This window comes from Phoxinus phoxinus (assembly GCF_949152265.1).
Source record: "Phoxinus phoxinus genome assembly, chromosome: 20".
NCBI lineage: Eukaryota > Metazoa > Chordata > Actinopteri > Cypriniformes > Leuciscidae > Phoxinus > Phoxinus phoxinus.
In genome coordinates this window covers 9173177-9189793 of record NC_136895.1, presented here as the reverse complement: position 1 = coordinate 9189793, position 16617 = coordinate 9173177, and the positions used below count along the sequence as shown (strand labels likewise).

The window sequence follows — 16617 nt, the reverse complement described above, 5'->3', positions numbered from 1 at the left end:
TATATATATATATATATAGTTTCACATACTATTTTTAGTCTTCATAGTTAAAAATTAGATTTATGTGAATTATTATTTAGATTTTTGTATTGTACATGCTATGCAGACAGTGCGTAAGTTCCTCCCCATTCCTGAATGACCCTTCATTGCAACTAAGCTGCATAAAGGGCTTATATTTTGATGTCAGAAAGTCACATGACCGCATTGTAACGGCTGTCAGAGGGTTTGTAGTCTGCCCACGTGAAGTAAAAGACGGGAGGCGAGAAGGAAAACATGAGACACAACTGGTATTCGCACGGGTCTTTATGGTTAGTTCGCACAAGCACACTCTTCACATATGTAAAAGAGCGGACATAAAACAGGAAAACAAACTGATAAATGCTACGAACAAAACAAAAGGGAATGGACAAGTAAGTGTTGTATAACAGTCAGCGGTAGAGCAACCATCTCTCTCTTCCAAGCAAACTCTCTCCTTAATCTGAACACAAGAACAGCATGCATTCACTCAATAACAATCATGCAACAGAAGTCGTCATCTTAAAAGCACATCAACATTCATGTCTGCATTTAACATTAGGTGGCCATTGGCACATCACTGACTTCTGTTTAGTGTTTGTCAGCTCGGTCTGCTTAGTAATTATGAAATAATATGGATTATATTATTCCTACGGACCAGAAGAAGAATATACTATTATTCCAGGTGGTATCTAACTAAAAAAATAAAGAGTAAGACATGTGTGAAAGTTTGCCAAACAGTGTGTTGTTCCTGGCTGCGTTGCACCTGCCATTCTGCATGTCCTTCTGGAGGATTCAAGTGAGTTTTGATAATGAAGTGAAGGAGTGAAGCATTTATTTCAAGTGGTTTCTTACGAATACGTTTCTACAAGATGTGGATGCATTGACTGAGAGCTGGACATGGTAAAATGTGTTTCAGACACCTTGCACTGTAGCTCAATTCTGTCTCTGTATTTAAAGCTTGTGAGTCATACAGTTGTGAAAAGTGTGATAAATACATGTTGTTCACACGGCTCAGTGCTCAGTGGCTCCTCTTCCCACACACTCACAAACTCTTCTTCAGCTGCATTCCCTAAAGCACAGACCACAAATGATGCTTTGCATGTGTGTCTCCATCTAAGCTCTTCAGATAAATCATCCTGTTACAAAAAGTAGTGGTACTGAATATTTGATAATATATATATATATATATATATATATATATATATATATATATATATATATATATATATATAGTCCAAAAATCATTGTATGATGATCACTGGCATTAGAGCAATAAAAATAATATTTGATTCATATTTTTTTTAATAATATACATAGTGCTGTCAAAACGATTAATTGTGATTAATCGCATGTTACATCAAAGTTTGTACGTGTGTGTAATTTCCCCCAAGCTTGTAATCATCCATATTTAAACTTAGAATCACCTAATTAAATTAAAAAGGAACAGAAATTAGCCCTATATTCAAATAATATTAAACATCAATATATCAATATATTATTCTTCATTCAGTTCTATGCAACATACTCAGATTTTTTTTTTTAAAGGGGGTATATATATATATATATATATATATATATATGTGTGTGTGTGTGTGTGTGTGTCAATGGATTCTTGCTGGGTAAATTCTAGTTTGTAGGTACTCAAACACCCATAACTTTGGGGCTTATTGGTTTTACCATTAAGCAGTCTCAAATGCATTATCCGTGGAAAACTACTAGAGATTTACTGGTTAAACAGACTCACCAGTTGTGAGGTTTATTTTCCAAACACAAGAGCTTTGTTGACATTTGAAGTCTCTGTTTTGAATACCCTACTGAAATATCAATGTCAATCCTTGAAGTACTCGTTAATTGACTAGGGACCCCATAAGTGGTAGAGGATCCTGATGGATTGTGAACTAGATTCAATCCATCTTTCAGAAAATGCAGAGGAGGCGAGGTTCTTGCTGTTGGGGTGTGGGGGAGGCTGTCAATCTGAGCTTTTATTTCAGTTAAAGCTTAACCCTTGTGCATTGTTCAAATTCCCATCCTTTCGTTATGTTCGTGGCTGAAAACAGCCACTACTTTAAACTGCTGTAAAAATTGATCAGATAAATATTTTTTTGCCATTTTTTTTGCATAAATCTATTAATCAACCTCAGTCCTGTTCAAAACTACTAAATGTTTTAAAAAAAATCAAGATTTTAACTCTTTAATTGCCAAATTCATAAATTATGTCACTGATTTGGGAGGGGAAAAAACACAAAATTACTTATTTTTAATATAAAATGTGATTGTGGACTGGATTTTTTTTTACCTTTTATCACAGTCTTGGACATGTCAAAGATTAGAAACAACATTGGTTTTGATGCATTGATAGTTTTTGTGCAGCATCAGATTTTAAATTTTTCTCCCTCATTTACTGTTCGTGGCTGTTTTTGCCCCATTGACTTCCATTATAACCACATTTTTTGATTGCAAAGCCATGACACCATAAAATCATGCATTTTTGATTGTTGGTGGTTTTCCCTGTTGGGAAGAGGTAAAATTTGTACTTTTTACTGTTGATAACCAGGTGGCACCATTAACCCTTTAGATAGGCCTGTGCAAAAAAAAGCTTAGTTTCTGGCTTTTACATGGAGTTATATGGAGTATAATAGCATAATAAAGTGTGTGTGTGTGTGTGTGTGTGTGTGTGTGTGTGTGTGTGTGTGTGTGTGTGTGTGTGTGTATGTGTGTGTGTGTATGTGTGTGTGTGTGTATGTGTGTGTGTGTATGTGTGTGTGTGTGTGTGAGAGAGAGAGAACTCACCTTGATGCGTCTGAGAAAATCAAAATGCACCTCAGCTCTCAGAACTACATGGAGTAAACAAAAACAAAGTAAGTGTATTTATGCATCTGCCTTTTGATGGTGAGAAATGCAGACTAAACAAAAACTAAGCAAGTGGATTTGAACACTTGCATGCGAGCCTGCTGGTCATTTGATGGTGAGAAGAGCAGGCAACATGAGAAAGGGCTTGACTTGCAGTGAAGTTCTAGAGATGATCATGCAGCCCGACCCCTCCAGCGAGCTGCAGGATGTATTGTCTTCTCCCTCTGACACCACAGACTCAGGAAAGGCAGATCCTGATTTGGATGTGGCACCCTCATCATCCTCTCTAGCTTCCACTGAAGGCGAGGAGGATTCGGAGGATCCTGGGTCTGGGTGGATTGGGAGAAACGGCGAAGTGTGGTTTTCCACCAACGCGGAGACAACTCCCTTTCTTCAGCCTGCCAGAGGCGTGACTTCATGGCCGACGCGCTATGCCATCGCAAGGGTCCAGAACATCGATTCTGTGTTCAATCTGTTTTTTACGGGCGCCGCACAATGAGAAACTGGACCGGGGTGGACTCCACAGATCTCCGTGCCTACATGGGGCTACTGATTTTGGCCGGCGTCTACAGGTCCAGAGGGGAGTCTACACGTTGCCTGTGGGATGATCGCAGTGGTCGTGCGATTTTTAGAGCCACCATGTCCCTCTCAAGATTCAAGAAATCAGCAGAGCTCTGCGTTTTGGAGGTTGGTCATGCTGACAATGAGGTCAATAATCTCGTCGGCCCTGGAGTCGACTCTTGCAGGCTGAAGAAAGGGAGTTGTCTCCGCGTTGGTGGAAAACCACACTTCGCCGTTTCTCCCAATCCACCCAGACCCAGGATCCTCCGAATCCCCCTCGCCTTCAGTGGAAGCTAGAGAGGATGATGAGGGTGCCACATCCAAATCAGGATCTGCCTCTCCTGAGTCTGTGGTGTCAGAGGGAGAAGACAATACATCCTGCCGCTCGCTGGAGGGGTCAGGCTGCATGATCATCTCTAGAACTTCACTGCAAGTCAAGCCCTTTCTCATGTTGCCTGCTCTTCTCACCATCAAATGACCAGCAGGCTCGCATGCAAGTGTTCAAATCCACTTGCTTAGTTTTTGTTTAGTCTGCATTTCTCATTATCAAAAGGCAGATGCATAAATACACTTACTTTGTTTTTGTTTACTCCATGTAGTTCTGAGAGCTGAGGTGCATTTTGATTTTCTCAGACGCATCAAGGTGAGTTCTCTCTCTCTCTCTCACACACACACACACACACACACACACACACACACACACACACACACACACACACACACACACACACACACACACACACACACACACACACACACACACACACACACACACACACACACTTTATTATGCTATTATACTCCATATAACTCCATGTAAAAGCCAGAAACTAAGCTTTTTTTTGCACAGGCCTATCTAAAGGGTTAATGGTGTTATCAACAGTAAAAATTAAAATTTTTACCTCTTCCCAACAGGGAAAACCACCAACAATCAAAAATGCATGATTTTATGGTGTCATGGCTTTGCAATAAAAAAATGTGGTTATAATGGAAGTCAATGGGGCAAAAACAGCCACGAACAGTAAATGAGGGAGAAAAAATTAAAATCTGATGCTGCACAAAAACTATATTGAAAATAAGTAATTTTGTGTTTTTTCCCCTCCCAAATCAGTGACATAATTTATGAATTTGGCAATTAAAGAGTTAAAATCTTGATTTTTTTAAAAACATTTAGTAGTTTTGAACAGGACTGAGGTTGATTAATAGATTTATGCAAAACAAATGGCAAAAAAATATTTATCTGATCAATTTTTACAGCAGTTTAAAGTAGTGGCTGTTTTCAGCCACGAACATAACGAAAGGGTAGTGAATTTGCCCAGAGTGTACTGTTAAGTTTTTGAAAATTTTCAAAGCATTTTCCTAAAATATGTGTAAAAATAAGCTTTGTCACCAAAAATTATTCCATTTGCTGAAACACGGAAAAAGTTATGGCCAAAATAAGACTCAAAAATACCCCATAGTGGCTGAAAACAGCCCCAACAGCACATAAGGGTTAAGGATTGATACAGGTCTCTCGACAGCCAACTTAAAACAATCATAATCGCATTATACTGCAGAGGCTGATAAATCTGTTTTTCATTGGGGTAAATGGATTGCCATGATCGTGCGTTCTTGGAAGGAGAGAGAGCAAGAGCAATGGAGGGTGGATGACCCCACACTGTGTACTAAAATCTACTTGAGCCAAGATCCCAAAATACCTTACGTGGCAGCCATGGCGAGGAGCTAAGCAGAAACATCATGTCTTTTTAAACTAGATTTCATGTTTGAAATCCTTTGTAGAGGCCGAGAAGATACATATTTACATTTATGTCGGGTGCAACAGATTCGGGTAAATGGAATTGCCTTAATCTCATTGGTCAAATTGAGTAATATCATTGAGATACAGTCAGAAATGTGATAAAGTGTTCGCCGTTAAAGTCAATGGATGGCAGTTTAGTTGAGTCTGACTGGATTGTTAATTTTGATATCAGTCAACATGATTGGATGCGTTTGGGACTCTAAGATGAGTTTAGAGCAATGCAATGATACTTTGCCCCTAAACCCATAATTCCTTAGTCTGAATTTTTCCACAGTAAACTGCATAGTGAAAAGTTGTTTGAGTAGTTACAAAACAGTAAAGGGTTATCAACACAGAGGACAATGTTAGCAATATAATACAAGCATCTTGAGACATTACATTTGACAGTAATTGTCTTGAAATGTATTGTTGAAGGCATTTGTTACAAAAGTGACATTTTGACAGCTGTAGCTGAATTTAGAGATGTAGCATCTTGGAGAATGTTGTTAGGTTTCTTAAATGTATTCTTCACAAGGAGATTAGTTGAATAATGACTAGATTAATTATCAACCATTACAAACTTACCTTAAAAAGTACATCAATGCTCCTTAACTAGCCCAACCAACTTCAGCACTATAGGTCCACCAGCTAGACCAGCACTAACCAGTATAAACCAGCTTGGATCAGTATAGGAATCCATACTTGTCTAGCTAGCATGGGATGCTAGTTTCCCAGCCAAGGTCAGCCAACTTCATCAAAAAGACTATGCTGTTCCATCAGCTTAGCTAGAGGAGCCCCAGACTGGCACTAAGGGACATCCTAACGGGACTTGGACTTGTGATCTTCAGCTGGTCATTGAGATTATTCTCTAAAGAAACGTGCCATTAAGACTAGCAAGGGAAGGAATCACACTGTTCTCTTTGCATCAGAGAGGAGTAAGTATTGCTGCAACCATTAGTAGGGGGAAGCTATCAGTCCCTAGAGCCAGGAACAGTCAGGGGAAAAGGCTACATCCAGTACAGAAGTCCAAGTGAGTATAACAGGGAATTTGATAGATGTGACTTTTAGATGAGAGTGTCCAAATCCCATCTGATTTCACCAATAACACACTGTGGAATGAAATACTGACAGATACTTCATGCTATGTACATGTGGGTATCCAGGGGCACATTCTTGTGAAAGCTCTAGACAAACCTTCTTTGTTTCCAAGAGCACGTCAAACTCAAGTCCTGAGATGTTCCTGTGATGGAGGGCGCTGGAGACCGCACACACAGCCGGCACAGCATGTCGGTATGACAGACGCACAGATCTGTTCGCTGCGTGTCTCCCCGAGGGCAGATGAGGGAGTCATTATCAACCATCATACACAAACTTGAAGAGGAAGCCTTGCGGTTTGGGACGTGTGCTTAGATGATGCTCAGTGGTTGTTCCACGTCTTTGACTATCTGTGTCTTTGATTATCTACAGCACTGCAATTCCAACATCATTTTAAGGCAGCATAACACCATTCTCACTGACCGTGATTTTTAGCAGGGCGACCTGAAGTCATTTATTTCAGTGACTCAAAAACAAAGTGGAGATAATTATGTACAAATGTGAATGTTGTTAGTGTGACTGTCCCTTAAAGGCTAATTCACACTGCATCAACAGACATGTTTGTCTGGTTTTGTTGGATCAGTGTGTTACTCCATCAGCCTCTGATGCCGTTGGTAGATGAATATGGTGCAGTCTTTGAAGAACCAGTGAATTTCAAGTATTAAGGACAATGTCAGGACATATATTTTTTATCTTAACCACGGTTTAAATTGCACTGTGCACAGTATGTAATTACTGAATGATCATTTACTGACACTATGGTATGTATAACACACAAGTACTGAACATTTGCCTAGTCATGAGACTAGTTTGTCATGAGTGGATGGATGAAATAAATATTTGGCTTTCTTGTTTGTTTGTTTTCTCCACAGAAGCATAAAGTAGACCTCTTTTACAAGCTCCGTCACGTGATGAACGAGTTGATTGATCTGAGGCGACAACTGCTTTCAGGCCACCTGACCCAGGATCAAGTCCGGGAAGTCAAACGCCACATCACTGTCCGACTGGACTGGGGCAATGAGTGAGTTACTCTCTTTTACCTCCAAGAAAATGCCCTGCACAAATTCAAATTAAAAACCTAAGGAAGAACCAGCAAGATGCCTTAAAGGTTTTGTTTGCAATGTTAGCTATCATGTTAACTACCACCATTGGTCTAAATATGTTATACAAACCAGCAAAGATGCCTTTAATGTGTTGTTGGGAATGTTTGCTATCACGTTAACCTCCACCATTGGTCTAACTATTGCGGAAGAACCAGCTAAAAATGCCTTTAATGTGTTGTTAGCAATGTTAGCTATCATGCTAACTTCCACCATTGGTCTAACTCTTGTGTACAAACCAGCAAAGATGCCTTTAATGTGTTGTTGGCAATGTTTGCTATCACGTTAACCTCCACCATTGGTCTAACTATTGTGGAAGAACCAGCTAAAAATGCCTTTAATGTGTTGTTAGCAATGTTAACTATCATGCTAAACTCCACCATTGATCTTGCAGAAGACCCAGTAAAAATGTGCCTTTCAAGTGTTGTTAGCAATGTTAACAATCATGTTAACCTCCACCATTGGTCTTGCAGAATAACCAGTAAGGGTGCCTTTAAAGTGTTTTAGCAATGTTAACAAGCATGCTAACCTCTACCATTGATCTTGCAGAAGGACCAGTTGAGGTGCCTTTAAAGTGTTGTTAGCAATATTAGCCATCATGCTAACTTCCACCCTTGGTCTAAATCATGTGGATAACCCAGTCTCTTATATGTCAGACAAAATATGTCAGTTGATATTTTGAAATACATCCTATTAAAGTCCATGGGATTGTCATGCATTTGTTCCACCCTCCAAAAAGTGTGTTGATATTAATGTCCAGTCCTGGCATGCTTCACTCAATTGAGGAGTGTTTAAATAAGCTCTTGTGCGTCATGGAGATTCGCCAGCGCTTTTAATGAGTTGGAGACCAAGGCCTCCTGATCGTGGAGTCAACAGAGCTGAAACACTAGATGATTGCAGCGCCTTTCCCGCCACCCTAAAACAACTTGGCCCAACACAGCGAAGAAATGAGCATATGTCATTCACTGCCTGGTTAAATGTGAATTACATTGAGATTTCAAATGCAAACACTGAGGCCAAACAAACCAACACAACTTGAAGATGAGTTTTTTTTAGTTTTTTTTCAGAGTAAATTGACTTTTCACTGCAATGAAAGGCGGTCGTGTCTGTCCTTCAGATACCGCCCCCATTTCTAACCTACACAGCTGTGCAATTCTTCACAGCTTTTGAGTTTTGAGTGTCAGTATTTACAGTTCTTGCATCATTATTTCATCTTTTTCAGAGATTTTCAAAAGTTTTATGTCCAATATCCATCTGCTGATACTGCAAATTGAGCTTTCAGTCAGCTAAGAATTATATTTGCAATACTACTAATAAAGGTACCATATAACCAGGGGTGCACATAACTTTTTCAGTGAGTTACTCAGGTGAGGACCAGGAGATGGTGTTTGGTACTCACCCCATATGTAGCGTGGCCACAGCTGTCAATCATGACGTCACATTTCCATTTTTATAGCATAAAATAACTAACTAAAACCAAACTTATAAAATAAAAATAAACGAACACTTAAATTTACATCAGCGTGAAAAGAACGACCTAAAATGATAGAAAAAATTTTTATTTGAAGTGTTATTTGATTGTTCAGATATATGTATTTGTATAAATTAAATATAATTAATCCTTATTAAAGATATTAAAGAGCAGTGAATTTTCTCTTTTTATTTTGTTGTTTGATCAATATTAAGTGTACAGAAGGCATTAGGTTTATTACGCACTGTCACTTTAAGAGTGTGCAGATCCAATTGCACTGATGCACGGTACGTTCTGTAAAGACATAACCGACTGTGTTTACGTGAATACTCTCCAAAACGGACATTTAGACATAATGTTGTGTGTATTTGTCCATTCAGACGCGAAAGAGAGCTTGATTCAGTCCTTGCGCGCAGCGTCTATGTGCGGGGCTGCACGCTTCGGGTCGTGTGTGTGTGTGTGTGTGTGTGTGTGTGTGTGTGTGTGTGTGTGTGTGTGTTCGCACAGAAAAACATACCGAATAAAGCTGTCTTTCGCGTCGTCACTCTTATTCAGATCTATCCATATGTCTGCTCTGCTCTGTCTCCCAGACGTTTAATGTTTTTAACGATTTGAGACATGCATGAAGCGCATGCCGACTCGGTAGATCAGCACGTTACAATTCAAATGTGCGCATCTTCCACAAACGCAAATCAGTTCTGACTGGATCACTTCCCCAATCGTCCCTCCCTTACATTTCCGTCTAGTTTTTATTCGTCATAGTGGTCGTCATTTAAAACAAGGTTTTTATTTAGTTATCGTCTCGTTTTCATCTGTGAAAAAATTTAATTAACACTGCCTAGGTTGCATTTTGGCGACAGTACGCAAAGGCGCGTAGTAACACAAGTGGCATTACGCATTCCTGATTTTTGTCGCGCATGCGTACCTGCGTACCAGTTATGTGCACCCCTGCATATAACAACACTTGTGTAAAAATAACTAATGTATATTTTGTATGTATAAGTACATCGTATAAAGTTTACTATAAAATAAACTGTCAGATTTATTTAATGTTTCACAGTTTTTAGACTTCTTTCAAACACATTACAAATATGTAACATAGTGTATGGTTTTCGCTGTTTTATTATGAAAGTTAAATTTGTATTCTTTGTGATCATATTTGATGACGTTTTAAGTCAAATTCAACAATTTCATGATAAAAGCAATTGACTACCGCGTAGAAGCAGACTATTACATTACCAGACCTCCAAGACAAAAGTCATGACCTCTTACAGCGATGAATGAAAGCAGAGTTAATTTAAACCAACAGTCTTTTAGAGGCCAGATGATCCAGGAATTGTGGTGTATCAGCATCTGAGTCTGGCCCACGTCGACCACGCATCCCTCGTCTTCAAGGTCACCTGAAGATTCACTTCTGTGATGAGGCTTTGTGGTTCTGGGCTTTCAGCAGTTCATCACTGCCAGGTCTTCAGATCAGCAAACTATATAATTGAGTAAAGGGGATAAAATGGATTTGAGACGCGAGCACTTACCGACACGTTCTATAAATACTTGAACTGTGAGTTGAAGTGCGTCTCGAGTGTTTTTCAAACAATCTAATAATGTTTTTCATTATGCCTTTCGTAGGTTATCAAGTTTCTCGTGAAGTGATTTTGTATTTTTTGGCAAGTGTTACTGCTATATAGCCTACATTAAGACTTCAAGAGAGTTAATTCAGCCTCAGTAACAAGACATTTATAAATTGAGCAACGTCTTGACGTAGCAAATTAGAGGCATTCACGCTGCAGTTGTGGAGTATATCAAGCTTGTCATTGCTAAAAACACTTAATTGTCACATAATAAGTTTATTACTGTCTGTTTATACAAAGCCGTCAACAAATAGATTTATTTATGCTCTGATACAAGCCAGCGATGTGAGATGTCCCTCTGGAGAGCTAATTTGCATTGAGATATTCAGAAAAGATGGAAATTTATACCCCTGGCTAGGTAGGGGCCTTGGGCGATGCTAATGCTAACGCTTTGATTGAGATCACTACAAATAAACACAAGAAATGCCCTAGCAACCACCCAAACACCCTAGCAACCAGCTATCAATGAGCTGTCAAACACGCACTTTAACAGTGTGGCTAGTTAGCATTACTAGCATTACTTCTGTTTGACCATTTTCTTCTTAATTAATTAATTAAACCACTTAACAAACACCTAGAACATCCAACATCCAAACAATAGTTTAATGATAAAAATGTGTATTTCAACAAACTTTTGATATGACTATTCAGCTTCAACATTTCATGTGTTTAGATGCTAACCCACTTACTTAATGCTAGTTTGTAATTTATGCTGATCAGGGAGTTAATGGGGTTTTATTTACGTCTGAGAAGTTCTGGAGAAGCCATGGTTATGTTATATTAGGATACTGTATGGCATGCCATCTCTTTAGTTGTGTTATGTGGACAACACCTGTTTCCATAGATCTACAATACGACAGCTGCACATAGCGCTAGCGGCTTTCTATGCATCTTAGCCTCACGGTCCTCACTATATTAAATGCTCTGATTGGGCAAACCGGGAAAGTAATGTCGAAAACTTGCCTAGAAATGTTCTTGTGTCATGTTTTACAATCTAACGGCCATCACACCGCTGTGTTAGATATTAGTGTAGCAATGTAGCGACTGATGGATATAAAAAGATACTGTATGGCTAAATGCCCGCCACAACAGGTGGACGCAACAGCTTGACAGATTTTCTGTTCTTTTATTATCCACAATATCATCCATTCTAAGTATTTCAGTCTCAAGTAATCTAGTTAATCTCCGTCCTGTTCTTTTCCCGTGTTCAACAGACATTTGGGCTTAGATCTGGTTCCCAGGAAGGAGTTTGAAATGGTCGATGCGGACCAGATCAGCGTTTCAGATCTCTACAAAATGGTAAGTACTCCGAAGGCATTCAGATGTGTGTCAGATGTGTGTCCGATGTGTGCATTTTCATCCCTGAAGTAAATCGCTACAATATCCTCTGCTGGATGCTAAAACAACATTTAGTAGATGTTTTTGCAACATTTATGATTTCAAATGAATGTCAATCTTTGTTGCTTTGTTTGGATTACTGCAGGTTGTTCAAAATGAGTTTATTAATATGTGAGTCATCTGCATAGACAAGTGCAGAAATGAACGTTTTAATGTATTCCTGCAACTGTTTTGCATATGTGCATAATGTAGGCCTAATGTGCAGATGTTGCCAAGTTCGCACCTGTAGAATGAACTGAACAGTTAGAAAGCAGACATGTTTTTAAACACTCCATTAGAGGGCAAATTCCCAAGACGGCTCATCAGAATGAGTCATTTGCATATTCAATTTCCCAGAAAGCCTGATTTTCAGCTTTATGGAACTAAGAAACAATATTGGAAATTTAAAAAAAAACTGCTTTTTTAACTTTTTGATTATATATTTACCCTTGGTAATTCACTTTATTCTCTAGGCCGCAATGTTTTATTGGGAACTGTTTTGACTGGGGAAAAAACATTTGTTTGATTTCACTCATCTCACTGGATTTCACTGGAAGAGGTGTTAGTGAGGCCAGCAGGGGGCGCTCACCCTGTGGTCTGTGTGGGTCCTAACGCCCCAGTGTAGTGACGGGGACACTATACAGACAAAGAAGCGCGATGTCCTTCGTATGAGACGTTAAACCGAGGTCCTGACTCTCTGTGGTCACTAAAAATCCCAGGATGTCTTTCGAAAGAGAAGGGGTGTAACCCCGGCATCCTGGCCAAATTTGCCCAGTGGCCTCTGTCCATCATGGCCTCCTAATCATCCTCCTATATATACTAATTGGCTTCATCACTGTCTCCTCTCCACCAGTAAGCTGGTGTGTGGTGGGCGTTCTGGCGCAATATGGCTGCCGTCGCATCATCCAAGTGGATGCTGCACATTGGTGGTGGTTGAGGAGATTCCCCCCTTCTATGTAAAGCGCTTTGAGTGTCCAGAAAGGCGCTATATAAATGTAATGAATTATTATTATTATTATTTTATTATTATCTGACAGAGCTTTTTCCATGATGTCATATTGGACAATATATAATTTATGTATAATATATAATATATAATTTATGCCTAAACTAAGATTAAAGATTATTATGTTTTTGGCAATAAAATAAAATGTAACAATACTTTTTATTCTAGTAAATGTTATGTCTAGTAAAGCTCTGAGAAATATTATGATATTTATATTTAATATAAAAATGTGATGTAATATCAATATCAATCAAAATTCATACTTGCTCTAACATTATGTGAACGAGTTTTTTTATTAGAAGAATCAAACCGCAATTGTTGCCATCTTCTATTTAATATTTATTATATTTATAAAAATATATCTTTATATTATGTTTTTAATCTGAATATTTAATCTAATACTTAATTATATTTTATGTTTTTTAAAGCATGTCAATTTTAAGTAAATGGAAGTAAAAGGCTAAATCAGTGCTTTGAAATGAATCAATGTTTTGAATCAGACTGTTGAAATGAATCAATGTTTTGAATCAGACTGTTGAAATGAATCTATTTTGAATCAGACTGTTGAAATGAATCAATGTTTTGAATCAGACTGTTGAAATTAATCAATGTTTTGAATCAGACTGTTGAAATTAATCAAATAAGCATTTTTTGCTACTAGGTTTAAATCAGAGATGCTAAAATATTATTTGTCATATGTAAAGTATTATTTCAGTCTTTATGAAACATCTAAAAGCATATTAAAATAATTTAATATTCGTGGTGTTTCATTTTGTGTCGGCAACATAATAATAATCTGTCTGTCGCATTTTTCCTCCAACCGTTGGAAGTTATAAACTTGGTGAACGATTGGAAGAGGTTGGAGGAACTAGTCAAGGGAAATGAGAACTATTCAAAGTGCCTGACTAAGAGGTCTAGCTAACTTTCTGGGATACATTCAGATGAAAAGCAAGCACTCCGCGTAGAGTAGCTGAATCTCGACTTGATTTTTTAAGTGCACTAGCCAAATGTTGAGGTCACAGAGAGATTTGTATAGCTCGATATGTGGGAGGCGGAGGAGTTTCACACAAATACCAAAAATAAAGAAAGAGGAGAAGAAAGAAGCAAGCTTCTGAGGAGAACACAGAGACATAGATGCGAGAAGACTTTCACTTGCCCTCGGGCAACAGAGAGACTCGAGACCTTTAGCTTTCTTAGAAGTTGCTGCTGAATTGTCTCCAGGGGAGCAAAAGATAGATTAAATCAAAGAGCCGAGCTTTTCTCCTTCTGAATTACACGTGCACTGTTCACACAATTTACTCTGTCCATCTAATGTTTTCTGTTCACCTTCAATATTCATTCCGTCATTTTTTTGTCATTGTCAAGATTTTTTTTTTTTAGAATTTATTTTACTTGTTTTAAACTTCCTTTAAGATTCAGGGATGGTAATGCACAAGTTTCAGGTTTTAAGGTTTCATTTTGACACACTGAGATGTCAACCTCATTGTTCCCTTAAACAAGACACTTGCACCAGGCGTCCTGTACCTATAGTAATGTACAGTATGCATAAATTATCAACACTGTTTTTATTTTACAAAAGAACAAAACAGAGATATATATTGATATAAGTTATTCAGAGACTGAAGTCTCACAGAAATGTTGTAACATGGCGGTGAAATCTGCCGTGCTCACAGTGCCGCAAGGCGCTGTTTTAGATTAATGAGTCCCGCCAGGCGTGCGTTTAGCCTCCCTGATGGTGAAAGTGAGAACAGAAGGAAAGATATTTGTTTTCAGACATTTCTCAATTTGGCCTGAAATCCTCCACTGGGTTTGAAAATGAAGCTCTACTTCACTCCCTTGTTGTCAAGCACTATCTCAAGGAAATCTCACTTTTTATCTTGATATAAAGTGCATGCAGCTTTGAGGATTTCTTTTGCTGGTTTTTATTGTGAAGTTAATTATTAGTGGTGTTTGCTAAGGACAGCTTCAGTAGCAATGCCCTAGCCACGAAAGCTTGTTCCCGCAAGAGAATAAAAAACAAAAAAGATTATTGAGACATTTTATCTCACTCTTTTTTGCTAGTTTACATTTATTATGTAACTATGTAATATAAACTCGCAATTGTGACTTGCGGGCCTATCTTACACCCGGCGCAATGCAGCGTCAAGAGCGACGCAAGTGCTTTTTGCTCGTTTCAGTCCGACGCAGTTATCATTTTCACGTCCTGCGCCACGTTGTTTCAATAGCAAATAGATTTTTTTTCGCCCATTTGTGCTGGTCTGAAAACGATGTGTTCAGGCGCATTGTTGGCGCTTTGCTATTTTGAGGCAACTGAAATAAACTGAAATCGATTTTTGTTGTTATTTAAAGAGCGCGTTAGTAATGTGTGCCTATAGGCGGGTCCACAACGCGCGTACACTCTGCTTATTAAACACACAGGGACACACAGCAGCACACAAACTTGCCAAATATTAAAAATAAAAGAATTACAATGTGAAAGATTATTATTGTGTACATAAAGATATGGTGAAATCCGGCTTGTCCCGTAGATCGTTTTGGCCCATGCGTTTAGATCGTTAAAATAGGGCCCATAAAGTCAGAATTGTTTGATATAAACTTTAGCAATTGTGGAATATAAAGTCAGAATTGCGAGGTATAAAGTATCAATTGTGAGTTATAAAGTCAGAATTGCGTGATATTAACTTTAGCAATTGTGAGTTATAAAGTCAGAATTGCGAGATATAAACTTTAGCAATTGTGAGTTATAAAGTCAGAATTGCGAGATATAAACTTTAGCAATTGTGAGTTATAAAGTCAGAATTGCGAGATATAAACTTTAGCAATTGTGAGTTATAAAGTCAGAATTGCGTGATATTAACTTTAGCAATTGTGAGTTATAAAGTCAGAATTGCGAGATATAAACTTTAGCAATTGTGAGTTATAAAGTCAGAATTGCGTGATATAAACTTTAGCAATTGTGAGATATAAACTTTAGCAATTGCGAGATTTAAAGTCAGAATTGCGTGATATAAACTTTAGCAATTGTGAGTTATAAAGTCAGAATTGTGTGATATAAACTTTAGCAATTGTGAGATATAAACTTTAGCAATTGCAAGATATAAATTCAGAATTGCATGATATAAACTTTAGCAATTGCGAGTTATAAAGTCAGAATTGCGAGATATAAAGAAGCAATTGCGAGATATGAAGTCAGAATTGCGTGATATAAACTTAAGCAATTTTGAGATATAAAGTCAGAATTACGTGATATAAACTTTAGCAATTGCGATATATAAAGTCGTAACTGTGAGTTATACTGTAAAATCAGATTTTTTAGATATAAAGTCCCAATTGCGAGATATAAAGTAAAACAAGTTTTCATCAGAATTGGGACTTTATAATTTTCAAATGCGAGTTAATATCTCACAAATCTGAGAAAATAATTATGAGATAAAAAGTTGTAATTATCTTTTAAATTGTTTTATCCCTTGGCAGAAACAAGCTTCTATACCTAGCAACCGCTCTGAATACTTCAATAACACCTTACAATGCCCTAGCAACCATTTGGAACACTGGACTACCACCTAGCAGTATCTTAGCAACCATGCAAAGTAATCTAGCAATCAAGGCAAAGCAATTGGCCAAAACAGCCTAGCAATTACCTAGCAACCCTTTAGTCACAACATCATGCAACCAACCAGAGCACCCTAGATACAACCGAGTAACACTGTTTGAACCTTGGCAACTGAATGGAA

At 38.1% G+C, this 16617-nt stretch overlaps 1 protein-coding gene across 4 annotated transcripts in view; it reads left to right on the top strand.

The window, feature by feature from the left end:
* Positions 1-16617, top strand: part of dock3 (dedicator of cytokinesis 3) — a 202113-nt gene that overhangs the window by 109246 nt on the left and 76250 nt on the right. For all 4 annotated transcript variants that reach the window (XM_079594128.1, XM_079594127.1, XM_079594126.1 and 1 more), the window contains exons 6-7: positions 7174-7322; positions 11715-11799. In XM_079594128.1, coding sequence (XP_079450254.1) covers positions 7174-7322; positions 11715-11799 — 234 coding nt within the window. The remainder of the gene's footprint in view (positions 1-7173; positions 7323-11714; positions 11800-16617) is intronic.